General features: G+C 45.1%; 1 protein-coding gene across 1 annotated transcript; it reads right to left on the bottom strand.

Moving 5' to 3' along the window:
- LOC130486470 (G-protein coupled receptor 83-like) lies at nucleotides 1–14,632 on the bottom strand. The gene is made up of 4 exons (XM_056859740.1): nucleotides 14,252–14,632; nucleotides 7,664–7,789; nucleotides 2,545–2,678; nucleotides 1–625 (listed from the first exon to the last, which is right to left on the bottom strand). The coding sequence occupies exons 1-4, from the start codon at nucleotides 14,630–14,632 to the stop codon at nucleotides 1–3; spliced, it is 1,266 nt and encodes a 421-aa protein (XP_056715718.1).
- Nucleotides 14,633–27,289: the final 12,657 nt, after the last annotated feature.

Genomic DNA, 27,289 nt, shown 5'->3' with positions numbered 1-27,289 from the left:
TCAGCTTCCTGTCATGACTGGCTGAACTATAGAAATGTCTGTCCTGGCTGAAAGCTGGTGGGACTCATCCCTCGTGTGCTGAGAGGTGATGTCATGTTTGCAATGGCAATTCTCATTCCATGCGTGCCTGAAAGGAGGCGATATGGACTGCAGGGCATGATTCCTGGAGACATCCTTCCTCCAGCAGACGCCCAGCAGGGACTTGAGCTCTGAGCGGAAGCTCTCGTTCAGCCAGCAGTAAATGAAGGGATTGTAGCAGGTGCTGCTCATGGCAAACCAGTGGAAAGCAAAGTAAAGGGCGTTGTTGCTGTGGATCGCTTTGCTGGACATGAGGACCAGGTAGCAGTTGAGGGGGAACCAGCAGACGGCAAAGACCACCACGACCACCATAAGCATCTTCAGGGTCATCTTCTTCTTCCGCTGATGGGCATAGTACTGCTCCATGGTCACATCACCAATGGCATTCCTCATCCAGAGCTTCTTGGCAACCATTGTGTAAGTGATGGAAATCACCAACAAAGGGAGAACGTACAGAAGGACAAAGGTAGTCAAATCCAGGTACTTCCAGAAAAGGTCAGTCGGAGGTGGGAAGCTGGGGAGACAAGCCATCCGTATTGTTCGGTTTCTGGAAGAGAGGAGAGAAACAATTTCCAAAGGAAAAAAAAAAGCATGCAGGCTTCTAAAGATAAGCAGATAGGCCAGCCATCTTTAAACCTTTTGGATCTGGGACCTACCTTTCTGCACAACCTGCCAATAAGACTGAGTTTTCATTTTTAACTATATCTAGTCATCTTCCTGTTTTTCTCTCTAGGGTGACAAGAAGAAAGGGGGGAACATGGGACTTTGTACCTCAGAGTCACGTAACAGAATTTGAGTAGATGTGGCTTGTCATGCAAGGATAAGAGAGAGTGTACCTGCTGAAATCTCCGTTTGTACCCTGAGCCTTTTTTGGTCTTGAATCTCCACAAGAGAGCCAGATGTGATGTAAAGAAATACTCTTAAAAGTCGCAGAAGGCCTGTGCTGTGCCACTGGTTGCCCCTTCTCTACCTTTCTCTTTAAAAAAGAAAAGGGCAGGTGCCATGGCTGCAGCTCGCCTTCAGGCGTGATCCACTTGTGGGTTCCAGGCAGCCCACCACTTGGAGACCCATGAAAAAGCCACTTATAACATGTTTGTTTCAAACGCAACTAGAGCAGCTGTTAAAACTTTTATTTCCAGGACTCAGATTACAGGTTAAGGTAGCTTGTAATGCTAACCTTCCAAATAAAGCCAAACATTATACCCCTTGGTACTTCTTCTGGAAAAACTCTCCTCCTGCTCTTTAATAGCAAACCACATCTAGAGAAGAAGAGTTGGTTTTTATACCTCACATTTCTCTACCTTGACTCTCAAAGCAGCTTACAATCACAATCCCTTCCTCTCCTTGTGAAGTAGGTGGGGCTGAGAGAGTTCTGATAGAACTGTGACTAGCCCAGGTCATCCAGCAGGCTTCATGTGGAGGAGTGGGGAATCAAACCCGGTTCTCCAGATTAGAGTCCACCGCTCTTAACCACAACACCCTGCTGGAGGAACATTCAGTTATGAAGCTGCAGTGTTCACTGGTGTGGCCTAGAAACACTTTGCCCGTCTCATCACTCTCTCTCACACACACAAACACACATTTTATGTAAATGGTGTTATACTTGTGGCTGATAGCAGGAACCAAGGTCTGCTGTCAGTGGTTGTAGGGGGGGAAGTAGTTCTGGAGAACAAAGCACAGGGACTAGAAATCCAGAGCCTCTGCCAGTTGAAATAACACAGTAAGAGCTGAAAACTCAGCTGCATTTCTTCTGCACATAGAATCATAGAATCATAGAGTTCGAAGGGACCACCAGGGTCATCTAGTCCAACCCCCTGCACAATGCAGGAAATTCGCAACTACCCCCCCACACACACACCCCTAGTGACCCCTACTCCATGCCCAGAAGATGGCCAAGATGCCCTCCCTCTCATGAACCTCCTAAGGTCATAGAATCAGCATTGCTGACAGATGGCCATCTAACCTCTTCTTAAAAACCTCCAGGGAAGGAGGGCTCACCACCTCCCGAGGAAGCCTGTTCCACTGAGGAACCACTCTAAGAAAATTCTTCCTAATGTCTAGACGGAAACTCTTTTGATTTAATTTCAACCCGTTGGTTCAAACATGCCTTTTCCTGTTGCATCATTTATAACATTTACACTAAAAATTAATGCAAGTGGTATCATGGAATCATAGAATCATAGAGTTGGAAGGGACCGCCAGAGTCATCTAGTTCAACCCCCTGCACAATGCAGGAAATTCACAACTACCCCCACACACACACACACCCAATGATACCCTACTACATGCCCAGAAGATGGCAAAAAATACCCTCCAGGACCCCTGGCCAATCTGGCCTGGCGGAAAATTGCTTCCTGACCCCAAAGTGATGATTTCCCTGGGCATGTAAGAAAGGGCCATGAGAACCAAGTACTGCCTCATCCCTTCCTGCCCTCCCTTTAGAATGTGGCTCTTCATTCCTCTTACCCATTAGGAAACCATATCAGCTTCTGGTAAATTGCATGGGGCAGAGAGAAACAGCTTGCCATCACCCAGATGACGATGATACAAACTCCTCCTTTCAAAATGGACATGCGGGGCTTCAAGGGATGCATGATCACCTAAGGAAGTCACAGAGTTAACACAGCTTTGTGAAAAGCCACAAACATACATTTGACATTATGTCTTATACAGGTCAATAACCAAAAGGGATTGTTTTCATCCTGGTTGGGGTTGAATATGCCACTCAGAACCTGGAAGTATTCCTCCTGAGAACTGTTGGGGGGAGGTAGGGACAATGTCATTAGGGCTGTTGGAAAACAAATTCGGTATAATTCGGATTCGGGTTATAATGGCCTCACCCCACCCGGGAAATCCCGAACCCCAAATTCCCCTATAACGGTATAGGTAGGAATTCGGGTTTAAATTTGGGAATCCTGAATAATTTGACAATTTAAAGCCATTTAAACACATTTGCGGCTTTCCACAGCTCTGGGGGGTGGGCATTTCTGCAGGTAGAGGTCCCATATTTTCTGAGTAGCTTGAAGGGACTCTCCTTGCAAGAACCCCCACGTTTGGTTAAGATTGGGTCAGGGGGTCCGAAATTATGGGGTCTAGAAGGGGTTGCCCCCATCCTCCTCCATTCAAATGCATTGGCAAAGTGGCTGTGTTCACACTCTTTAATGTGATGTTTGCAATGTATCTGAATGGAGAAGCAGGGCTTTAAAAGGTGGGTAAGTTCACCCCACACCTCCATAGAGACAAAGTGTATCACACTGTATCTCTATGAAGGCACCGGCAAACTTTCCCACCCACCGTTTTTAAGCCCAGCTTCTCCATTCAGATAGATTGTTAAGATCATATTAAAGAGTCTGCCAATGCATTTGAATGGAGGAGGATGGGGCGACCCCTTCCAGACCCCATCACTCCGGACCCCCTGACCCAATCTTTACCAAACCTGGGGGTTCTTGCAAGGAGAGTCCCTTCTAGCTACCCTGAAAATTTGGGATCGCTACCTGAAAAAATGCTCCCGCAGGAGCCGCAGAAAGCTGGATATTCGGGAATGGCAAATTCGGCTTTGCCAACCTCCCGGATTTTGCTGATTCGTTATACCTGAACCAGAAATTTACTGAATTAGCATTTATTAGGTATTTTTCCAGTTCATTTTTTACCGAATCAACAGCCCTAAATGTCATGCCCTTCTTGACACCCTATGTTGTCAAGTCCAAGCGGCTGTATCTTTGACAGCCAGTTTAGGATTGCCAACCTCCAGGTGGTTTAATGTAAACAATGGATCTATGCTGTATTAACCACAGTTATACCAAAAAATCAGCACGAGGGCTCTGCTTTTAAACATAAGATTATATTCACCAATTGCCAGTTGCAAGTTTCCCTTATTTAAGTAACACTATATACATTGAAATCAAAATAAACATTTAAACAAGATAATACAAAGTGTTCAGTCACACCATTCAATTTCAGAATCAGTTACTCAAGTGTAAGCTGTAAAAGAGTCCGTTACTCAAGTGTAAGCTGCTAGAGAGTCCAAATGAAATTCAAACACAAACCAAGGTATAAATCATGCTGTGGCTGTCTTCTTGCAGCCAAAAGTCAAACCAAGGTGTAAATCACGCTGCGGCTGCCTTCCTGTAGCCAAAAGTCAGGGATTCTGTATGGCTTGTGAGCATCAAAGTTCAAAACAAAAAGTCATACCGGAGTTCTCCCGGTCAAGAACACCACAAAATAGAACAACGTAAAGTCCAACTCAACGACACCCTAGGTTGGTGCTCGTTTCGTGTGCTTCATCAGTAAGTTGGCTTTCCTTTTGGAGATTTATCTGAATTCTTTGGGGGAATTCGTTCTCGTAGGTTATCTGGGCTGTGTAACCGTGGTCTTGGTATTTTCTTTCCTGAAGTTTCGCCAGCAGCTGTGGCCGGCATCTTCAGAGGAGTAACACTAAGGACACTGTCCTCAGCTGCTGGCGAAACGTCAGGAAAGAAAATACCAAGACCACGGTTACACAGCCTGGATAACCTACGAGAACCAATGAACTCTGACCGTGAAAGCCTTCGACAATATCTTTGTGGGAAATTGCCCACGTTGTGTTATTCAGGTATGAAACCTCTTAATACACTGTTTGATGACTAATAACACTGACAGAACCTTATTTGGTCATCAAACAATGTATCCACAACCCCCAGCCCGCCTGCCAAGGCCGGGAGCGCCACAGAGCTAACTGTCGCTAGCCAGGGCCTTTTCTCGGTGCAGGGGTGTGGCTGAGGGGGTCGAGCAGGGGGAGGGCTGTACAGGGGCCCACCGAGCCGGCGGCCCAGCCAGCGTGCAGGCCGGCGAGGCCCTGGCGGCACGAGTCTCAGCCGCCCCCTCAGCACACACCCACACCGGGGCCTAACGCTGAGGGGGCGACCGAGACTCGTGCCGCTGGGGCCTCGCCGGCCTGCGCGCTGGCTGCGCCGCTGGCTTGGTGGGCCCCTGTGTGTGTAGCCGGGTGTGTGTTTATGGGGGGAAGCTGGGAAGGCTTCACCCCGATTGGCCCGGCACGTGCCTGTGGCCGTTTCTGCCTGGGAGGTTTTGCCTTGGATTTGCCGCTCAATAGATGCACATTTTTCCCATCTGAATTCTCGAAAATCAAAAAGAAACCTCCAGGCAGAGTTTTGAGAATTCGGGTGGGGGAAACGTGCATCTATTGAGTGGCAAATCCAAGGCAAAACCTCCCGTGCATAAACGGCCGGCAACTTGGCTGGCCCGCTCAGCGCATGCGCGGCTCCCTCCCCGGGTCTTATTCCGGCTTGAGGGAAGAGGAGCCGCCGCTGCTGCCGTCCTCCTTCCTCCCTGCCCTCTTCCCTCCTTCCTTAGCAGCCAGCGGTATGGAAAAGCCCCGAGGGAGCCAGAACGGCTTCTTGGAGCCGGGTGGCCTGGCCAAGCTGGAGGCATGTGTGAAAGTCTGGAGGGGGGGAAGCGCTCCCCCCCTCCACACTTTCACACACACCTCCAGCTTGGCCGCACCGCCCGGCTTAAGAAGCCGTTCTGGCTCCCTCGGGGCCTCTCCATGTGTGTTCTTGGGGGGGGGGAGCCTCCTTCCCTTTCCTTCTTTCCTGATCACGTGTGTGCGTGCCTGTGGGGGGGGGAAGGCGTGTATGCATGCGTGTGGGGGGAGCCTCCTTCCTTTTCCTTCCTTCCGATCGCATGTGTGCGTGCCTGTGTGTGTATGTGTGTGGAGGGGGGGAAGGCGTGTATGCGTGTGTGTGGGAGGGAAAGCCTCCTTTCCTTCCTTCCTTCTTTCCTTCCTTCCCTCTCTCCGTCCTTTGCATAGCCTCTCCTAGGGTTGCCAGGCTGGAGACCTGGCAACCCTAGCCTTCCTTCCTAGCCTTCCTTTCCTTCCCTCCCTCCTCTGCATGGCCTCTCCTAGGGTTGCCAACCTCCAGGAGGTGGCTGGAGACCTGGCAACCCTAGCCTTCCTTCCTTCCCTTCCTCCCTCCTCTGCATAGCCTCTCCTAGGGTTTCCACCCTCCAGTTGGTGGCTGGAGTCATGGCAACCCTAGCCTTCCTTCCTAGCCTTCTTTTCCTTCCCTTCCTTCCTTCCCTCCTCTGCATAGCCTTTCTTGGGTTGCCAACCTCCAGGTGGTGACTGGAGACCTGGCAACCCTAGCCTCTCCCCCCCTGCCGCCAGGAGATCTACACCTGGTATGGCCCCCGAATGATGTTATAAATGTGCAAATGGCCCTTGACAGGGAAAAGGTTCCCCACCCCTGCTCTATCCAATCTGAAAGTAGAGAAACCATGGAACTCTTACTCTTGACGGATAATCAGCAGGTGACTCCCTGCCTTCCCTCTGTATCTTGGTAAGCATGAGCCACCTAAAGCCTTTATAAATGAGTGTACAGACAAACTTCAAAACACCAACTTCACAAAAACAGACCTTTCTCTTTAGTTTAGCAGTCATTGGTTGCAAAAAGCAACCAATACAGGCAACCAACAGGAGATTAACAACATCTGAACAAAGGAAAATAAAATAGGAATTTAGACACCATCCTCTCTCTCTAGATTCATACTTATTCCAATAAAATGGTATATAAGGGGGAAGTCAGAATAACCTGATTGCTTCTAAGTTCCTTGTTCAGGCTCTGTTCACATATTTTTACATTTTTACACCATTTTGATAGCATCTTCTCCTTTTAGATCATTTGCTATATCATTCTTTGAGGTTCCCCAAGAAAATGTTTCCTCGTGAAGGATACTGGATATGGAGTGCCAAAAAGATCTAGAGAAGGCACCAACTTTCCTGTCAGCAGAACTGTCCAGATATGCAGCCGCTCCTGCCGCCTACCTCTCCCAATCATCTTTAGACATAGAAAAGCATTCACCCTTGCCAGATGCCAAGCGCTTCCCTCGGCGGTTGTGGATGGGAGATACAGAAAGGTTCCCCTGGAGGATAGGGTATGTCCCTGTGCTTTAAAGGAAATTAAAACAACAGAGCATGTCCTACTGCGCTGTCCTTTATATATCAAGAGGTTCGTTCTAAGTTTATCTCCCCCTGGTTTAGTCGGCATTCCAGCCATTCAGGTCAGGAGCAAACTAAAATATTGCTTATAGACGAAAACCCACAGGTTACAGTAGGAACAGCTAAGTTTTGTGCAGCAGCCTGTAGAATCTGCCAGATGCTGCTGAGAACACCCATTAATTTTAATGGGTAGATTATATAGTTTATATAGATTGTAAAGAGTCCAGATTATCTGGAGACTCGCAGGAGTCTCCAGATTATGACTGCTGGCATTTAATTTGAGGCTGTAATCAGATCCTGGATCTGTGCATGTTAAACAGGGTGTTCTTTTTTAATATGTGTCTTTAATTAGCTCCATGATTTTACCCTAATGTGCTGAAAGTAGCTTCCAATTGTACTGAAAAAAAGCAGGTGCTGGTATTGGAAAGAAACACATTATCTGAAACCTTGAGTCCTGTTAGAAGAAATGTTGTCAATAGATATAAACTGCTCAACATGCATAAACATTAGTAATTGCAGAAGATTAATCTTTTTGATACAGATTTTGGGCTACTTTTGTGCATAGCTATGATTTTGTCTGATTCCTACCTGATGGCGGTCCAGAGCAATCGCTGCGAGGGTGAGCACTGACACGTGGACCGAGCAGTACTGGACAAACCGGCTGATGTGGCACATCAGTTTCCCAAAAATCCAGGTACTACTAACAAATCGCACCTAGGAGAGAAGATAAGGTGGCACATGAAATTGTGTCCACCAGGAATTGAAACATTGGCCTTTATATCCACAGGCACCTATGCTCACACACTTGAGAATCAGATGCGAACATTAAATGCATGGATTGCTGGGTGCCACAGCTAAATTAGATTTGTGCAATCCTCCCCATTTTAATTTAATTTTGCTATAATTTAAAAACTCTTCTGTTTGCATCATTCATTACTGCATTTATTCATTTTAGCTTTCCCATTTGGTTTCAATGGAAAAGGCTATACTTTCTTTGTCTTCCATGCGGAGAGGGGATTTGCCTCTCTCTTCCAGGCACCCAGGGTGTGGAAGCATCATATTTGCCTTTGTCCCCTCCCTTACTCTGCAGTGCTGCCTGGCATCTAGAGCAGGTGGGGCAAGCAAATTGTTGGGTGTGTGCACCCCTTCCCCTCCACCCTGCAGCATTGTTTGAGGCAAGCGTAATGTTTGTTTCCAGGCTTCTAGGCAAGAAAGGCATTGGGCTTTGCCCTCTCCCAGCATGCACTGCTTCCTGGCATGCAGGGAAAAATAAGCAAAAGGGCTGCCCCTGTGATCCCTCTGCACCTGCCTAACCATAAAGAGAAGGAGAAGCGAAGTGGGGAAAATCATCAGTCTGCCTAAATAATAAATGTGCATTGGAGAGAACAGAAGGGTTCAGGCAAGCAAGAGCTGCTGCGCTCAGAAGCCATAGAAGGAAAGACCTGCCAGGAAGAAGTGCTTTCACTGCCAGTCGGTCTTAGAATAGAATCATAGAATCATAGAGTTGGAAGGGGCCATACAGGCCATCTAGTCCAATCCCCTGATTAACGCAGGATCAGCCTACAGCATCCCTGACAAGTGTTTGTCCAGCCTCTGCCAGTGAGGGGGAGCTCACCACCTCCCCAGGTAGCTGATTCCTCTGTCAAACAACTCTGACTGTAATTTTTTTCCCCTAATATCCAGCCAGTACCTTTCCTCCCACAATTTAAACCCATTATTGTGAGTCCTATCCTCTGCTGCTAATAGGAACGGCTCCCTGCCCTCCTCTAAGTGACAGCCCTTCAAATGCTTAAAGAGAGCAATCATGTCCCCCCTCAACCTCCTCTTCTCCAGACTGAACATTCCCAAGTCCCTCAGCCTTTCCTCATAGGGCTTGATCTCCAGGCCCCTGATCATCCTCATTTCTCTCCTCTGCACCCGCTCCATTCTGTCCACATCCTTCCTGAAGTGAGGCCTCCAGAACTGCACACAATACTCCAGGTGTGGCCTGACCAATGCAGCGTACAGCGGAACAATGACATCTCGCTATTTGGATGTTATGTTGATGTCAGGAGCAGGCCATGAGGATGGTATGCGGCAGTGCGATTGTGCTGCTTCCAGGTGCTGTTGTGCTATTCTGTCCAAGGCCAGTCTATGCCCCATGTTTAGTCTTCATAGATTCCCATACTGTGGGAATCGCCAAGTACTCCTTCCTGCCTCCGGGAGGGGGATTGCCTGGGTTACCAGTTATCTCCTTTTGCTTTTCCATATATGCCATGTACCTTGCCTTTGCCCCTTACTAGTGTTCTTTTGAATATGGCTTCTGAAACCTGTTGATTATAACCAATAAAACTGCTTTAGTGGACTTGCTGTCTGCTGGAATCTGTTTATGGGTTTGCCGCAGGGCTAGAGCTTACAACCCCAAGATTGCATTAGCTTTTTTTGTTGCTGCATCACATTGGCTGCTCATATTTAACTTATGGTCTGCCCATACTCCAAGATCTTGTTCACACACACTGCTGCCCAGAAGTGTATCCCCCATCCAGTATGCATGTCCCTCATTTCTGTTACCCAAATGTAGAACTTGGCACTTATCCTTGTTGAATTGTACTGTATCTTGTTCTCATCTGCCCACTTTTCCAGTGTGTTCAGATCTTGTTGAATTCTGTCTCTGGCTTCCGGTGTGTTCGCTTCTAAGCTGGTTGCCTTCCACTGACCTAGAAGGGTGTAACAGGAGCACCCCAATAATGTACAAAAATGAGCCACATCTGGGCAAAAATTCTAACTTTAAACATACATTGATCTCAACAGCCAGTGACTGACCAGGAAAAAAATCTCACAGCTGTAGTAGACAACTCACCAAAAATGTTGATTAATGGCCAAACTGCCCTGACCTGGATGGCCCAGGCTAGCCTGATCTCATCAGACCTCAGAAGCTAAACAAGGGGGAGTCCAACAAGGAATACCAGGGTTGCTCTGCAGAGGCAGGCAATGGCAAACTACCTCTGTTAGTCTCTTGCCTTGAAAACCCCTATGGGGCTGTTATAAGTCAGTTGCAACTTGATAGCATTTTACACACAAAGGATTTGGCTTGGGACTGTGGTATACGGGGGGAAAAGGCTCCTGTTCCCCCCACATTACCATTTTGCTGAGTTGAAACCAGTGGCGGACCTACATTTTGGGGGCCCTGAAGCTTGAACTGTGATGGGGGCCCCTTCCGCAACCAGCAACAACAGGGCAACATCCAACAAGGCCCCAAATGGCCTTGTTGCCCCTGCGAGGCCCACGAGGCCCAAATGGTGGAGAACAGGGTGGTGGGGTGGAGCCCTTGAAAATGGGCCATGCAGTGATGAAACAAAACTATAGAACTATTAAGCCCTGCACCAACGAAGGATTTAAGGACCCAGCTGCCAAAATGTAGGCTATGAATCGCTTCTGGTGAGGTCAGCAAGCCCATACAGCTGGGGGTTCGGGCTCTGCAAGCCCCTGAGAAAATTTTGATATTTGATCAATTACAGGGACATTTTGAGGCCATATGAAATGGGTATTAGAGAATATTCTAAGGTCAGTATTAAGTACTTCAACCCATTGGCTTATGATTCTATCGCTTAAAAACCCATCGATTTTGTTGAGAAATTCACTCATTTTAAAAAAAAAGATGCTTCAGGGGCCCCCTCTGGGATTAGGGGCCCTGAAGCTAAAGCTTCATTAGTTTCACAGTAGATCAGCCTCTGGTTGAAACAGTCCTGAGTACTTGCAGCCCCAAAACGGGAAAAACAACCCCCCAGGGCCTTTTCAGCTTAGCAAAAATGAGCCCCTTCCCCTCCCATGCCACAGTTCCAAGCCAGATAGGGCCCCTTGCTGATCTGAACAATGCCTTTCCTCACAGCTGCTGTGTGGCTGCAGGGAAGATGATTTGAACTGGAGTTAGGGTTGCCAATCTCCAGGTAGGGCCTGGAGTTCTCCTGGAATTACAATTGATCTTCAGATGACCGAGATCAGTTTCCTCTGGAGGAAGTGGCTGCTTTGGAGGGTGGACTTTGTGGCATTACACCCTGCTGAGATCCCTCTCAGGTTCCACCTCCAGAACTCCATGAACTTCCCAACCCAGAGTTGGCAACCCTAGCTTGACCCGACTCATCAGAAAATGTACCAGGTAGTTTGGTCCTCACTGTGCAGCAGCAGCAGCAACAAAAGAAGGGGTAATCAGGAACGCGTCAAAACAAGATGGCTGGTGTACTAATGTCCTTGCATAGATCTGTCATGCGGCCACATTTAGGCCACTTCATTCAGTTCTGGTCATCATATCTCAACAAGGCTATTATAGCACTGGAAAACAGACAGAAAAATGGACAACCAGAGTGATGAAGGTTTTGGAGCACCTTCCATGAATAAGATTCCCAACTGCCCAGTTGTGGCGGGCAATCGCCCGCCAATCAACCTCACCGCCTGCTGGCCAGCTGATACCTGGCTTGCAGAAGGACGAAGGGGAGAGTGGTGATATGTGCGCGGGCGCTCCTGGAGCGATACAGTCACTTCTGGGTTTACCCCGAAAGTGCCGGCATCGTGCGAGACTCTCTAGCCATTTCCTCTCTAGCCATTTCGGAGGAATTGGCTAGAGCATCGCCGCGTAACGCTGGCACTTCTGGGGTAAACCTGGAAGTGACTGTATCGCCCCTGGAGCGCAGCTAACGTGCATGCACAAAATGCTCCCCCAGGCACAGACAAAAAACTCCTGCCGGTAAGAAGTGGGGACCTGGCAACCCTATCCATGAAGAAAGGCAAAGGACCTTCAGGCTTTTCAGTTTAGAAAAAAAATGGGGGGAATGTGACTGAAGTTTATAAAATTCTGCATGGAGTGGAGAGAGCAGAGAGAGCAAACTTTCACCATCTCCCATAACACAGGTACGAGAACTCACGGGCACCCAATGAAATTGATGGGCAATAGATTCAGCACAGACCAAAGGCAGATACACCAGTGAGCCCAACAGGCCTGGGGGTCAAAGCCCTGCTAGAAGTCTTTAGGAAATATTTATCATATTATGATATTTCGAGAGGGCCTTCTTGGTCATGCCACCAAAACTCTGGAAAGGTCTACCCGGGAAGATTCATCTGTCCCCTTCTGTTGACATCTTTTGCCAGCGAGTAAAGACTTTTTTGTTTTGTTTGGCCTTCCCGCAATGATTCCTTCTTCTCAACCAATGCTTTTATGTTTTGTATGTATTTTAACTGTTTTGTACGTATTTTAACTCGTTTAAACTGTTTTTAATTTTTTTTTAATTATCTGTGTTTGGTTTTTAAATGGTTTTAAAATATGATTTCATTATGTATGTTTTATATTGTTAGTGACCTTGGTGGCCCTTGTAAGGGCAGAAAGGTGGGATACACATTTTGTAAATAAATAAAATGATAAATTTAAAAATATAAACCTTCCTCTCTCCTTGACTTTGCATTTTCCCAGTCAGTTCTCAAACCATCGCACACTTTGTCACTTCGCATCTCCCTCCCCAAACAGTAACATTTTTAGAATTGTGAAATGTCAGTCTGGACAACCAAGGCTGCCGGAAAAGGTGCTCCGCCTTCCCAGTAACACAGTTGGCAGAGAACTTCCTATATTCAGTACAAAAACATAGCAACCATCTGTATCTATGATCAGAAAATCACAGCAGGACCTAACACTCTATTAAAAAATTCCCAAAGCTGCTGTCAGTGTTGGCTCTTAGCTCTCGAACACATGAAGTACTAATCAAGAACAGAATGGCTCTAAACATATGCAGAGTGCCTTTCCATCACTGTTGGATAGAGAAGGGCATGGCTCAGCCACAGAGTAAGCTCTTTGCATGCCAGAGTTCCCAAGCTCAGTTTCAAGCAATCTTAATTTCAAAGAACTCAAGCAAGGAAATATCTTTTTTCCACCAGAGGCCCAGAGAACTGCTGCCAGATGGAACAAGGGTCTGACTCAGCTTCCTTTGTTCTCTCTGGGAGCTTTCACACACGCTGAATCATGCACTTTCAATGCACTTTAATGATTGTTTGCAAGTGGATTTTGCCATTTCACACAGTAAAATCCAGCTGCAAAGTGCATTGAAAGTTGATTAAAAGTCCATTATTTGGCATGTGTGAAAGCGCCCTATACGTTTGCCACCAGGTAACGCACCTCTGGCCTGCCTTCCAGACAGAAACCTGATACACACACAAAGTTCAAGGTTGAGCAAATGAAATATCTTGGTGTGAGGAGAAGGAGGGAAAGAGCGGCAGCCCTTGTTGAAGGAGAGACGCTGGGCCCACCTCCCTGGAAGCCACAATGGGTCGGTCCCAGACTACACTTTATGCCCACGCGAGGCACTTCCGTCAGTGGGACACCCCTGCCCTGCCTCCTCCCGCTGTAGCCCACTGATCTCCCTGAGACGCAGCTCCTGGGGGACAGCAGACCAACGCCAATCAGGGTCTGCTCTGCAGCAAGAAGAAGCCATCGGTAGGCAATACCCCCACCCTCCCGTAAACGGAACGTTTAGTCTGGATCCACCCTTGGGTGTCTCTTTGACATACTCTGGATCAGCTTTGTGCTGCTAACCACTCAGGTGCCTGGGATGGCGCGGAGCCACTCTGTGCTAGCCTGGAAGCCTTCCTGGCATGGAGATTCACCTCACAGCTCAGGGCATCACACGCGAAGAGAACATCAGGGGAGGAACCGACGCTCGGAAGCATTTTCTACCTGCTTCTACAAAGCCAGTGAAATTAATAAACCGGCCCTCAATAATGATGTGGAAGAAGGCATTCTGCAAATGGTTATTTCTAGTATTGCTTCATTGGCTGTGCCCTGGCATACCAACAGATTTGGGGTATGGCTGAGGTAGGCTGTTTTCACACATGCTGGATAATGCACATTCAAAGCACTTTAGCAATCGTTCGCAAATGGATTTTCCTAGGAAAATCCTCTTGCAAATAATCACTAAAGTGCCTTGAAAGTGCTTTATCCGACATGTGTAAAAGCATCAAGCTGTTGCTCATTTGTTCAAGAAAAAAAAAAGACATGCATCAGCCTTTCCCTGTTCTTCCCATCTTATTTCCCCATGTACCAAAGACCAGCCTAAACGTATCAACCTTCTGATGGTTCAGAAAGCTACCCAGGCCGGGGCTCTAGTATGTCTTCCAGCAGAGGGTGCTCTCTATGGGAGGCTTGTCCCAATTGCTTACCAGCGTGAATGGGGTGTTGAGAATGGTGATCATAATGTCGGCCACGGCCAGGTTGACGATGAAGAGGCTGGTGGCCGAGTACATCCTCTTGTTCTTGATCACTACGTGGCAGACCACCATGTTGCCAAAGAGAGAGATGCAGATGATGACCGAGTAAGCCACGATCAGCAGGGCCTTCACCATCTGGCTCTGGGACTCCCCTTCATAGCGGGTGCCGCTCTCGAAGTCGCCCATGTCGTCCACGTCCAGATCCTCGTGGAAAAAGGACGACCGATTGCGGAATGCAAAGAGGGTGGCCAAGAAGTCAGTCCCATTGTGTCCCTCTGCCCAGCGGAAAGGCTTGGCAGTGTATTGGGAGGGCACCCACAGGCGCCTCGTCATGGCTTCCACAAGAAAACCTGGAGGCGGATGTGAGCCAAGGAGAGAAACCTTTCCGCCTTCCACGCAGGGCAAGTCAGAAGTATCCGAGTCTCCCCTGGGGGACAGCTGAGGCCAATCCTGTGCAATCAGTGCCTCGCCCCCTGCCCCCCAGTGGTGCCTTTTCCCAGCTAAGCTGCCGGTCACCACTATGCTCCACTCTCCCGGCTCAAAAGTTCTCGTGGCCACCCACCCACCTGCTGCTCTGCCCTCTGCCCTCCTTCCCTTCTGCCGGCTTTCCTTCCCTGCAGAGGTCTTTCAAAGCACACCAACCTCACTGGCTCTGGATTTCTCACTCCTGTTCTCTTGGCAGGTGGCAGCTTGTCCCCGGCTACTCAAAGGCATCCAGTGAGGAAGGATTCCAGAGCTGCCCCCGGTTTTCGGCATCCACCTCTTCTCTCGCCTTGGAGAGCCACCTTCTAACTCTGCCTTAAGCACCGCCGGCTGTTCCACTGGCAGCTCAGATGGAGAGAGGAGCTTTGCCTCTTGTGCCTCTGGCAGCCTCCAGGAGAGTACGAGAGGGATGCCAGCCTGCCAAAGGGACGCTTACTCCTGTCGCTTCTTTCCCAGTTTTATTGATGGGTCCCCTTCAGCAGCTTCCCTTTCCTCTTGCAGCATCCTCACAGAGGCAGGCAGGCTTCTCTCGGACTCCAGCGCCTGGTGGTGATTTGTTTGCTATCTTTGCAATGAGGGGAGGGGGTTAGCTTGAATAGAGGGGGAGCCTGAAATAAAAGGGGGGGGATCATGAGAGGGATCTAGTGTTTGCAGGGAGGTTTGAACGACTACTGTTCATATGCTATTTTTTCCTCAGCAAAATCTCTGCCACTCTGTGTTGTGTTTTCCCTGGCAAAAGCCCTGGGAGGGCCAGGACCTATTACCTCATTTAACATTGCCAACTCTTGGGTTTGGAAATTCCTGCATATTTGGGGGTGGAGCCTGGAGAGGGTAGAATTTGGGGAGGGAACTAAGTGCAGTATAACATCATAGAGTCCACACACACAAAAAAAAGGCTATTTTCTCCAGGGGAACTAATCTCAGTCATTTGGAGATGTTGTAATTGTGGGATATCACTAGGCCCCATCTGGAGGTTGGCAACCCTACATTACAGACAGGGAACTGAAGCTGGGGGGGGGGAGGCTAGGCCAAGGCTAGGGTTGCCAACTGCTAGGTAGTTAAATCTCAATAAATCACAACGTGTGCTGAGAAAACACTGGTTAAAGGGAAAAACAGCACCAGCTCCAATTAACAATAATCAAACTGAATTTTATAATGATTACTCAAAAATAATTCAGTATTGGTGTACTATTCTGTACATTTGTCAATGATATAATCAAAACAGTCACAACCAAGGTGTCACAGGTTACCCCACCCATGAAAAATAAAAGTATTGAAATGAAATAGAGTCCAAAATGTACAATTCGAGTTCAAATCAAAGTCCAATACTGAGTCCTCTTGAGAGAAAATGAACTGGTTCCGAGAAGATCCAGAAACAATCTGGTATGAAACTTGCAATAATAACAGTGTTCATCAAGGTCCAAAGTCCAACAAATCCAGGACAACACCTCCGGATTTGAGTGTGTTTCGCCTGGAAAGAGCTTCTTCAGTTGATTAATCAATTTTCATAAGGGTACAACGACCTCTGTAATAAATATATCCAACAGAACCATATTGTATCCAAATTCCAATTAAGAAAATTATTATTAATAAAGAACCACATATATATACATACCAATGACCCACGGGCTCTCCTAGCTTAATGCTGGTAGTGTTGGCTCAAAAGTAAACACTAATTATAGACAGAAACCAGCTGAAACTAATTGCAGAGGCAAGCGGAGAAGGAAAGAGCAGGAATGAGAACTAGTGAGTCTTAAAGAGATGCCTTATAGGAAACAACTTAGATCAAATTCATTGTTTAGACCTGCGGGAGAGAGAGTTTTGAATAAATATATAAACTGCATTTCACGTCTATGGAGAATCTTTGTTATGTCCTCTTGTTGAAACCTACGTGGTCTGTATTGCCATAATGCAAAAAAACGCAGGTCTGTGTCGGAGTGGCCCTTCTCAAGGAAGTGGGCTGTGAGCGGAGCCTCCAGGGTCTTAGAGCGTATCCTTGCTTTATGCTCCCCAATACGCAGTTTTAATTGGCGGCTTGTTGACCCAATGTAAATTAAAAAACAGGGGCAAGTGACCGCATAGATAACATTGTTAGACAGGCAATTAGTAAATTGTCGCAAGGTGTATTTAAAATTGGTGCCTGTTGCACTGACTTCCTTAATGGGAAGGCTCTGGGGACAGAATACACATGTTCCGCATTTGTAATGTCCCCCGGCCCTTCTCATGTTCTTGTGAGGTCTGATAGATTGCCTAGGCAAGAAGGAGTTAAAGCCCCGGGACATTACAAATGCGGAGATGCTATGGCAGAATATAAAAACATCCTATTAATCTAAAACATAATTAAATTTCTTATAAAACTATAATTCGTTAAAAATCACTTTAAAATCCGTTTTTGCCAATTTATCCCAATATGCGACGGCCTTTGACCAGGTATACTTAAATTCATCTACATCTTTACCATGTAAAAAATCAGTAATTTTGGCCATCCGCATATAAAACCATAATTTTCCCCTCCATTCTTTAATTAAAGGTTTATTTGTTTGCTTCCATTTTTTAGCAATCGTAATTCTTGCAGCTGCAAAACTATATTGACATATGACTCTATCAGTTTTATCTAACTCTTTTATTGGAATTCCCAGTAAACAAAAAGCAGGATCTTTTTTAATTTTTACTCTTATCATATTATTTGTTTCATTCACACCCCAGGACCAAAACCTCTTAATTTTTTTACAAAACCACCATGCATGCATAAATGTTCCTATATGCGTTCCACATTTCCAACATAAAGCCTTATCCTCTTTCTTCATTTTACTCAATAAAACCGGAGTTAAATACCATCTATAAAACATTTTATATAAATTCTCTTTAATTTCATTTGCAACAGTAAATTTAAACTCCTTTTCCCACAAATTTTCCCATATTTCCAAGTCTATATTATAACCTAAATCTCGCATCCATTTCACCATCACCCCTTTAATCCTTTCCTGTTCTAAATTTATTTCTATAAATAATTTATAAATCCTTCCTATCATTCCTTTATTCCCCTTAGATAATATAATCTCAAGCTTGGATTTAACTTGATTGAAGCCCAATCTATTATCCTTATTAAATATTTCTTTTAATTTGTAATACATAAACCAATCTTTAATCTGAAGTTCTTCTCTAGATTTCAAAGTCCATCTACCTTCTTTATATTCAATCATCTCTCTATAATTATTACAATCCAAGTTTAAATGTGCACCTCTTCTCAAAAATGCTTCTGTGGGGTTAATCCAACCGGGTGTTTTTGTTTCTAAAGAATCCTTATATTTATTCCATATTAATAATATTTTTTTTCTAATAATATGGGAGTTAAATTCTTTATTTATTTTCTCCTTATCATACCATAAGTATGCATGCCATCCAAAACATAATTTAGATCCTTCTAATTCTAATAGTTTCAGATTCTCTAAAAGAATCCAATTTTTAATCCAAGTAAAACACGCAGTATGATAATACATTTTTAAGTCAGGTAAACCTAATCCTCCTGTTTCTGTTAATTCTATTAAATTATTATAGGCAATCCTGTGTCTTTCTTTACCCCAAAGAAACCTAATTATGTCCTTCTTCCATTCTTCAAATATCCGTGTTCTTTTCAAAATTGGTAAATTTTGAAACAAAAAAAGAATTTTAGGCAATACCATCATTTTAATTACTGAGATTCTTTCCCACAATGATAGTGGGATACTTTCCCAACTTGATAAATCTTTCTTTATCACTTGCCATTGATTTACATAATTGTGTTGATATAAATCGAGGTTATTATTTGATAACCATATGCCTAAATATTTAATTTTATGTTCAATAATAAATTCTGTCTTTTTAATTAATATTTGTTGTTGTAAAGGGATCATATTTTCAACCAATACTTTAGTTTTGGCTTTATTAATTTTAAAACCTGAAAGCTTACCATAAACCTCTAAAATCTTTTTCCAACTGTCAATTTGTTCAATCGGATCAGACAAAAAACATACTATATCATCCGCATAAACTCTAAGTTTATATTGATTTCTCCCAATTCGTACTCCAACTATGTCATCACTATTTCTAAAATTATTCAACAACAATTCTAATACTAATATAAACAATAAAGGGGAAAGAGGACATCCCTGTCTCGTTCCCCTTTGAATTTCAATATTAGGTGATAATAGTCCATTTATTATCAATTTAGCTGTTTGTTGAGTATATACACTTTTTATAGCCATTTTAAAATTGTCCCCAAAATCCATAACTTCTAATACCTTAATCATAAATTGCCAATTAACATTATCAAATGCTTTTTCCGCGTCTAAAAAAATCAAAGCTAAAGGCGTTGTATCATATTCCGCATATTCCAGAAGATCTATTACCACTCTTACATTCTGACTAAGCAGTCTTCCAGGTAGAAATCCTGCCTGGTCTTCATGTATTAATTGATTTAATACCATTTTTAATCTATTAGCTAAAATTGCAACAAATAATTTATAATCAGTATTTAATAATGAAATTGGTCTATAATTTTTAACTTCCAAAGTATCCAAATTTGCCTTTGGTATCAGTGCTATATTCGCTTGTTTCCATGTTTGTGGTATAATTCCATTTCTCAATGCTATGTTCATCAATTCTATTAAATGTGGAGCTGATCTTTAAATACTTTATAATAATTTGCAGAAAAACCATCTGGACCAGGAGATTTATTTAATTTGCTTTTATTTATTACATCATCTAACTCTTCTTTACTTATTGGGGAATCTAGAAATTCTTTATTTTCTTGAGTAATTTTCCCAATTTTAGATTTGGTGAGAAATAAGTCCATTTCTTTTTCTGAGACTTCATTTTTTCTATATAACTTTGTGTAAAATTCTACAAATGTGTCTATTATCTCATCTTTAACCCTTATTATCTTACCATTCCTTTTTATTTGCATTATTGGTATTTTTTTATCCCTTTGTTTTAACTGCCAAGCTAACATTTTGCCCGGTTTATTAGCGTGTTCAAAAAATCTTTGTTTATTATACATAATTTTCCATTCAATTTCTTCTGTAATTAAAAATTCATATTGATGTTGATATTTTCTTATCACACTTGCTGAAGAACACCTTTCCTGGGTAGACGTGTGTGCACCCAGATTGAATCGCATTGTTCTACAGGATCAGCAACGGATTATTGTGGCAACCCCAGGATTCCTTGGTAGATTTTTTTTTATTTTGGGACTTGTACCTTCTCAGACACATTCTGTCATATGATCTATCTGTATATGTTGTATGCCTTATATTTACACTGATTGCATTATTTCAGACTATTGGATTATAAAGATGGCATTTTTATATCATTTTGTTGTTCAGCCATCAGTGCTTTCATTTGTTTTTGGAATTTCCATTATTAGCATGAGGTATTCTTTGAATTCTCAACCTCCAGGTGGTGGCTGGAGATCTCCCGCTATTACAACTGATCTCCAGGCGACAGAGATCAGTTCCCCTGGAGAAGATGGCTGCTTTGGAAGGTGATCTCTATAGTATTATACCCCATTTGAGTCCCTCCCCTCCCCAAACCCCCTCCTCAGGCTCCACCCCCCAAATTTCTGGGTATTTCCCAGCCCAGAGCTGGCAACCCTAATCTGGAAAATGGTAGTTCAGTGCCACAAACAGAAGTCCTTGGAAGGCAAAGAGAGAGCTGGGGTGAGGTGGGGGCGCGTTTCAGTTTTCCAGGGCTTCTTGCAGTGACCTTCATAGTCCTGGAGCCACAACAGCCCCTCCCCCCGGCAGTGAATTTTATTGTTTTTTCCATAAGAATGTGGAAAAGATACACCATCTTGCAAAATGGCAGCTACAGGGGAAATGGCTGTTTTTACAACTAATGTAATAGTGTATTTGGCTTTATTAACCTCAAAAACAAATACCTCAACACCAAGAGGAGGGATTATGCTTGTGACACCCTAGCTTTCACCCCAAGGATCCCCCTCCCCCACTCCCACTATTGTGACACATGGCGGAAGGTTCTGCTGCTCCTCCTGTGACCGGATTACTCTGCAAGAGTCCTCTCCATTGCTTCAAAAGCCCAGAGCCTGGCCCTTTCTGTTGTTGTTCAAAGATATATTTCTTGGCTGACATTACGGTGTTAAGTGTTCCAAAGACACTGCAGCAGCTGCAAGATGTGAAAAATCTGGCTGAGCACCTGGGCATTTACTTGAGGTGAGATGTACACAGAGGTGAGATGTACCCACTCGGCCATTTGAATGATGCTTCCCTCCAAGGCAAAAATAGAGCCAGTGATTTACCAAGGAAAGCTGGGATTCTCCCTAGCAAGTAAATATGGTCTCTATGACTGTATCTGATTCTTGCGACCCACGGCTCTTTTGATCACAGACATTGAGTCTTACTCGGTCTTTGAGAACGCCCTCGTGGTTTGAGGTTCTTCCTTGCAAGTGAGTGCAACCCTATTCGAAAGGCTGTACATGTGAATAGTGCCCCCACCCCCACCCCGGGCCTCCCGCACTTGATCTCTAGACATGCATTGACTTCTTGCCCTGCAAAAAGGATGCACAAAACAACAGAACAGGTATTTTTCATTTGAAATCTTAATAATACAGTAATTACAGTTTATATAGTCCTATTTAAATGATCAAAACTGTGCCTCTGTGGCTCCAGAAGGTCGGACCAGAACCAACATGTTGAAATTAAATCAAAAGAGTTTCCGTCTAGACATTAGGAAGAATTTTCTAACAGTTAGAGCGGTTCCTCAGTGGAACAGGCTTCCTCGGGAAGTGGTAAGCTCTCCTTTCCTGGAGGTTTTTAAGCAGAGGCTAGATGGGCATCTGTCAGCAATGCTGATTCTATGACCTTAAGCAGATTATGAGAGGGAGGGCATCTTGCCCATCTTCTGGGCATGGAGTAGGGGTCACTGGGACTGTGGGGGGGAGGTTGTAGTGAATTTCCTGCATTGTGCAGGGGATTGGACTAGATGACCCTGGTGGCCCCTTCCAACTCTATGATTCTATGATTCTTGGTGGTCTGTACAACAGCCCTGCAAGGTGGAGCGGTGTTATTAGCTTCCCAGCTGGAGGGCTGTGACTGCAGTTTGGATCCTACCAGCCAGCTAATCAAATCTGGAGAACCAGGTTTGATTCCCAATCCTCCACATGAAGCCATCTGGGTGACCTTAGGCCAGTCACAGTTCTCTCTGAACTCTCTCAGCCCTGAGTTATGTCCCCTGTGTGCCATGAGGGCTGCCCAATCACTAGGGTTGCCAGGTGGGAGGTTTTTGGGGGTGGAGCCTGAGGAGGGTGGGGTTTGGGAAGGGGAGGGACTTCAATGCCATAGAGTCCAATTGCCAAAGCGGCCATTTTCTCCAGGTGAACTGATCTCTATCGGCTGCAGATCAGTTGTAATAGCAGGAGATCTTCAGCTAATACCTGGAGGTTGGCAACCCTACCAATCACCAAGACTGTGTTTTTGCTTCCTGACTGGCACTCAGCTGGACGTGTCAGGCTGTGGTACTGAATCTTGACACTTGGGCCAGCTCCATCCATCCCTCAGCGCTCTGTTCAGTTCCTCTGGAGTAATGCCAGAGTTGGGACCAGCATCTGGTTTTTGCATGTTTCTAGAACTTGGTTCCCAATTGCTTTCCCTGACTTTGGCACAGCACCACATCTCTGACAGTCCTGGATCCTGGATGGCCTTTGGTAAGCACATTTACCTTGGGCTGCCAAACGGCTTTCTCACCTCCATCGAGAGATTCTGTGAGACCCAGGTTGGCTCTGTTTTTCTGCAGGAGAAGCTTGGCTAGAACAGCAGAGCCAAGGGCAGAGGCCAAGACTGGCCTCGGGCTTCTCTTGGAGGCTGAGGGTCTCGCATGCGGAGAGAGCAGAGCCCCTTGGAACAACTGAGGAATTGGCCCGGAGGCGCCGCTAACTGCCAGTAAGCAGTGCCTGGGGTTGAAGACCTGGTTGAAAGAGCAGAAAAACACATCTCATCTTAGGCTCATTTGCACATTTGTTCAGGGAAAGATGCACCCATTTTGAAAAACCAAATGTTAACATAAGAGAAACTGCCAAAAATCCAGCTTAGCCTTTCCATTAAACTGAATGGCGTGGGTTCTTCAGCCGTGAATGTCAAAGAATCATAGAGTTGGAAGGAACCACCAGGGTCATCTAGTCCAACCCCCTGCAAAATGCAAGAAATTCACAACTACCTTCCCCCCACACCCCAGTGACCCCTACTCCATGCCCAGAAGATGGCCAAGATGCCCTCCCTCTCATGATCTGCATAAGGTCGTAGAATCAGCATTGCTGACAGATGGCCATCTAACCTCTGCTTAAAAACCTCCAGGGAAGGAGAGCTTACCACCTCCCGAGGAAACCTGTTCCACTAAGGAACTGCTCTAACTGTTAGAAAATTCTTCCTAATGTCTAGATGGAAATTCTTTTGATTTAATTTCAACACGTTGGTTCTGGTCCGACCTTCTGGGGCAACAGAAAACAACTCAGCACCATCCTCTATATGACAGCCCTTCAAGTACTTGAAGATGGTTATCATATCCCCTCTCAGTCTTCTCCTCTGCAGGCTAAACATACCCAGCTCCTTCAACCTTTCCTCATAGGACTTGGTCTCCAGACCTCTTACCATCTTTGCTGCCCTCCTCTGGACACATTCCAGCTTGTCTACATCCTTCTTAAATTGCAGTGGCCAAAACTGAACACAATACTCTAGGTGAAGTCTAACCACAGCAGAGTAAAGCGATACCATCACTTCGCGTGATCTGGACACTATACTTCTGTTGATACAACCCAAGATCGCATTTTCCTTTTTAGCTACCGCATCACACTGCTGACTCATATTCAGTGTTTGGTCTACTAAGACCCCAAGATCCTTTTCGCACACACTACTGCTCGGACAAATCTACCACATCCTATAATTATGCATTTGATTTTTCCTACCTAAATGCAGAACTTTACATTTATCTCTGTAGAAATGCATTTTATTCGTTTTAGCCCAATTCTCCAGCCTGTCAAGATCATCTTGTATCCTGGCTCTATCTTCTACCATATTTGCTACCCCTCCCAATTTAGTATCACCTTCAAATTTAATAAGCATCCCCTCTATTCCTTCATCCAAATCATTTATAAAGATGTTGAACAACACAGGGCCCATGACAGATCCCTGAGGCACTCCACTAGTCACTCCTCTCCGAGTGGATGAGGAACCATTAACAAGCACTCTTTAGGTGCAGTCCAAGTACCCTTGGATGCAATTCATCTGGCCCTGAGGAAGTTGTTTCATTTAAAGAAACTAGGTGTTTGTGCACTACCCCAATGCCATTCCTAGGCTGCAACTCCCTTCCCTCATCATGTGTTCTGTTTACGCCATGTTGAGCACCGTTTCCCTCGCAAGAAAAGACTGGGGCCATTAATGCAGGGGTATTTATTTCGCAGTCCCTGCTGAACTGCTTCTCGAGGCTTCCTTTGCATTATTCATGATTTTACAGATCTTCAGAGGTGACCCCCTTGTTTTCCTGTCCACTTTCTGGAATATGAAGTTGTCAGCAAGACAAAGGAGTTTATTGGGTCTTGCATTTTTTGCAGAGTTGAACTTCCAACAGATATCTGGCTAATTAAGATCTCCCATGACTACAGTGTCCCATCTCTTTGAAAACTTTGTAATCTGGTCTAGAAGTGTCTCATCCAAGTCCTCTGCCTGGTTTGATGGTCAATAGCAGACCCCCACCATAATATCACTATTATTTCTTACTCTTTTTATTTTTACCCATACTCTCAACTGAACTTCCGTGCTCAGATTCATGTACTTCTTCACAAGTGTACACATCTTTGACATACAGTGCCACTCCTCCCCCCTTCCTTATCTGTCTGTCTGTCCCCATTCAATGGCAGCAACAGTCCCTGCCATAATCTCCCTGCTTCTCTCCACTGCCCTTTGCAGGTTGCCTGAACAACCACCAGATATAAATAGACGGCATCGTTGGAACACTCACAAAGGGATTAATCAAGGACCACATGGAATTCTGTGCCTCTGCCCAGTGGTTTGATTACTCCCCCCCCAACATACACACTCAAAAGCAAACTTGGATGCTGCAGCTGAGAGCAGAACATGGGGGGGGAGCGGTTTAACTCTTCCCTTACTGCTGTTTGACCACTAAAACTTACACTTCATTCAGGTGGAGTCCCCAGAGCTTTTGCTCCAGGGGTACAAACAGATTGGGGGGATGGTTTTAAGCTGGAAAAGGACTGGAAGTCTCCACCCACCGTTTCTCCAATCAGACAGGCAGCCTGCCTTTTTGGGATTTGTTTGATTGAAGAGCAAACACTGAAGAGAAAGCCATGGACACCCCTCACCCCCATATCTAGTCTGGCCCCAAGAAATAACCGTGACTCCTGCCCATCATCTGCTGATGGACAAGTCTGGGCTGCGGAATGGGCAGGATCCAATTCTACCCCAGCTGGGCCGGGCTGGCGTCTGTCATTAGCACCCTCCGCATCACCAAAGGGAAGCGACTGTAGGAAGCAGGAGGCTCTGCGGAGGTCATTCCACCTCAGACTCAACTACTTAGGCAGTCCACGAGAGGGGGGGCATCTTTTTTTTAAATTTTATTAGAAAAAAACCAATGACAATAACAACAACTAAAAAAAAGCAGAATTACTGACAGTCTTTGTAATACTATACACACACACACACACAATAAAATAAAATCAAGTCTTCCATGCTACAGCTTATTTCTATGTCTTCATATTCATCATTATGTCCTGACTGAGCGCAACGCATTCTTCTTTCCCGCCCTTATTTATGAAATTCTCTATTTTACTTATTGTATGTGACCATACCGCATCCAATCTTATTGTATCTCTGTTTTTCTGATATGCTGTTAGCTTAATTAAAACATATATTTCTTTAACTTTAACCAGCCATTCCTCTATCTTTGGAGTTGATTTTTGTTTCCAGTGTATTGGGATAAAACCCTTTTATCAGAGGATATGGATCTTATGATTTTTGGCAGGTGAAAGTCAAATTAATCACACGCACACAAGAACAGACAAAGACATTTGTCTTAGCAAAAAGAAGCTTTACTCACTATAAAAATAGGATAAGGTATACTTGGAATTAAAACAATAAATCCTTGCTACATCCCTAAATTTCCTAACCATGCCAGAAACTAAGTTCTGGAGGAAGAAAGCAGTAATATGCAGATTATGCCGACTTGACAAACATGTTTGCAACTCATTCTTTCTGACCAATAGCTAATTAACACATTGGAGATTGCATCACCTTCTAGAACTGGTCAGCATCTATACAATCAATATTAACCCTTGTCTGTCTGCAACGAAGTTCGCTATTTAATCCTCAACACAGTGACTGGCAAAGGCTGTTCTAGCCACAGTTATCATATGTAACACCATATAAAGTTGATCTTTAGCTAGATTAGGTACCAGATTTAACAAGAATATCTTGGGTTTACATGGAATATCAACCTCCATTCCAACCGTTAGACATTTCACTATTTCAAACCAAAATGATATAGATCTGTCACATTTCCACCACTTGTGTATAAAATCTGCTTGTTTTCTGTCACAGTACCAACAGCTGTCGTTTTCTGATTTATGGATTTTACCCCATATATACCATCTTCATTAGATTTTCTCTCATTTGCATACTGACTGTAAAATCTAACCCCTTTGTGAAAATGTGTTTCCGTTCTTGGTCACTTAACGCTCTGACTAAGTAAGTGTTCCATTTATCCCGATATCCCGTTGTTTGATTTAATTTATCTTTAAGTATAATTGTATATATTTTTGAAGTTGGAGTTCTAAACCAGAAGTGCCGGCGCGGTATGCATGCGCGCGTGCACGTTTGCCTGCCAACCGTCAGGTGGTCGGGGGCAGAAGGGGCAGTTGCCGGGGGTTTGCACGCCACCAGCGGGCACCTGGCAACCCTAACCAGAAGCCAAATATATAAATTTTAGGAGAAGAGTTGGTTTTTATACTCTGCTTTTCTCTACCTTTAAGGAGTCTCAAAGTGACTTACAATCCGCTTCCCTTCCCCCCCCTCCCCACAACAGGCACCTTGTGAAGTAGGAGGAGCTGAGAGAGTTCGGTGTCAGGCCTGCTTTCCACTGCTCTCAGCAGCCTGTCAGACTCTGACCGTTTTAGTTTCGATTCTACCAGGTGCCTCTCAAGGCCAAACTGCTAGGTGCTGCATTCCTGTTCCAGTGCTATCTCCCATGGGAACGGCTCCTCAGTGGAAGGGGGGCCGCCTTGACCTGTTGTGACTAATGCTTTCCCTTATAGGCCTACCCAGTGCTCCCAATTGCCATTCGTGCCAATGTACCTGTAAGCTCTGCAATACCTGTGTGTTTTCCATTAAATCAGCTCTCATTTGGACTCTGTCTCTGGATGCTGTTTGTGGGACTACCACGGGACAAGTGCTCACATTCAGAGAGAACTGTGATTAGCCCAAGGTCACCCAGCAGGCTTCATGCGGA

Source organism: Euleptes europaea, chromosome 13 (assembly GCF_029931775.1).
Source record: "Euleptes europaea isolate rEulEur1 chromosome 13, rEulEur1.hap1, whole genome shotgun sequence".
In the NCBI taxonomy this organism is placed as follows: domain Eukaryota; kingdom Metazoa; phylum Chordata; class Lepidosauria; order Squamata; family Sphaerodactylidae; genus Euleptes; species Euleptes europaea.
The sequence above is the reverse complement of the archived record's forward strand: the minus strand, read 5'-3'. Positions and strand labels throughout refer to the sequence as shown.

Coding starts and splice junctions, on each gene's coding strand:
- LOC130486470 (XM_056859740.1), bottom strand. CDS start 14,632: ATGACGAGGCGCCTGTGGGTGCCCTCCCAATACACTGCCAAGCCTTTC. Junction 7,790..14,251: donor TCAACACCCCATTCACGCTG/GTAAGCAATTGG, acceptor CTTCTCTCCTAG/GTGCGATTTGTTAGTAGTAC. Junction 2,679..7,663: donor TTGCTCTGGACCGCCATCAG/GTAGGAATCAGA, acceptor TGACTTCCTTAG/GTGATCATGCATCCCTTGAA.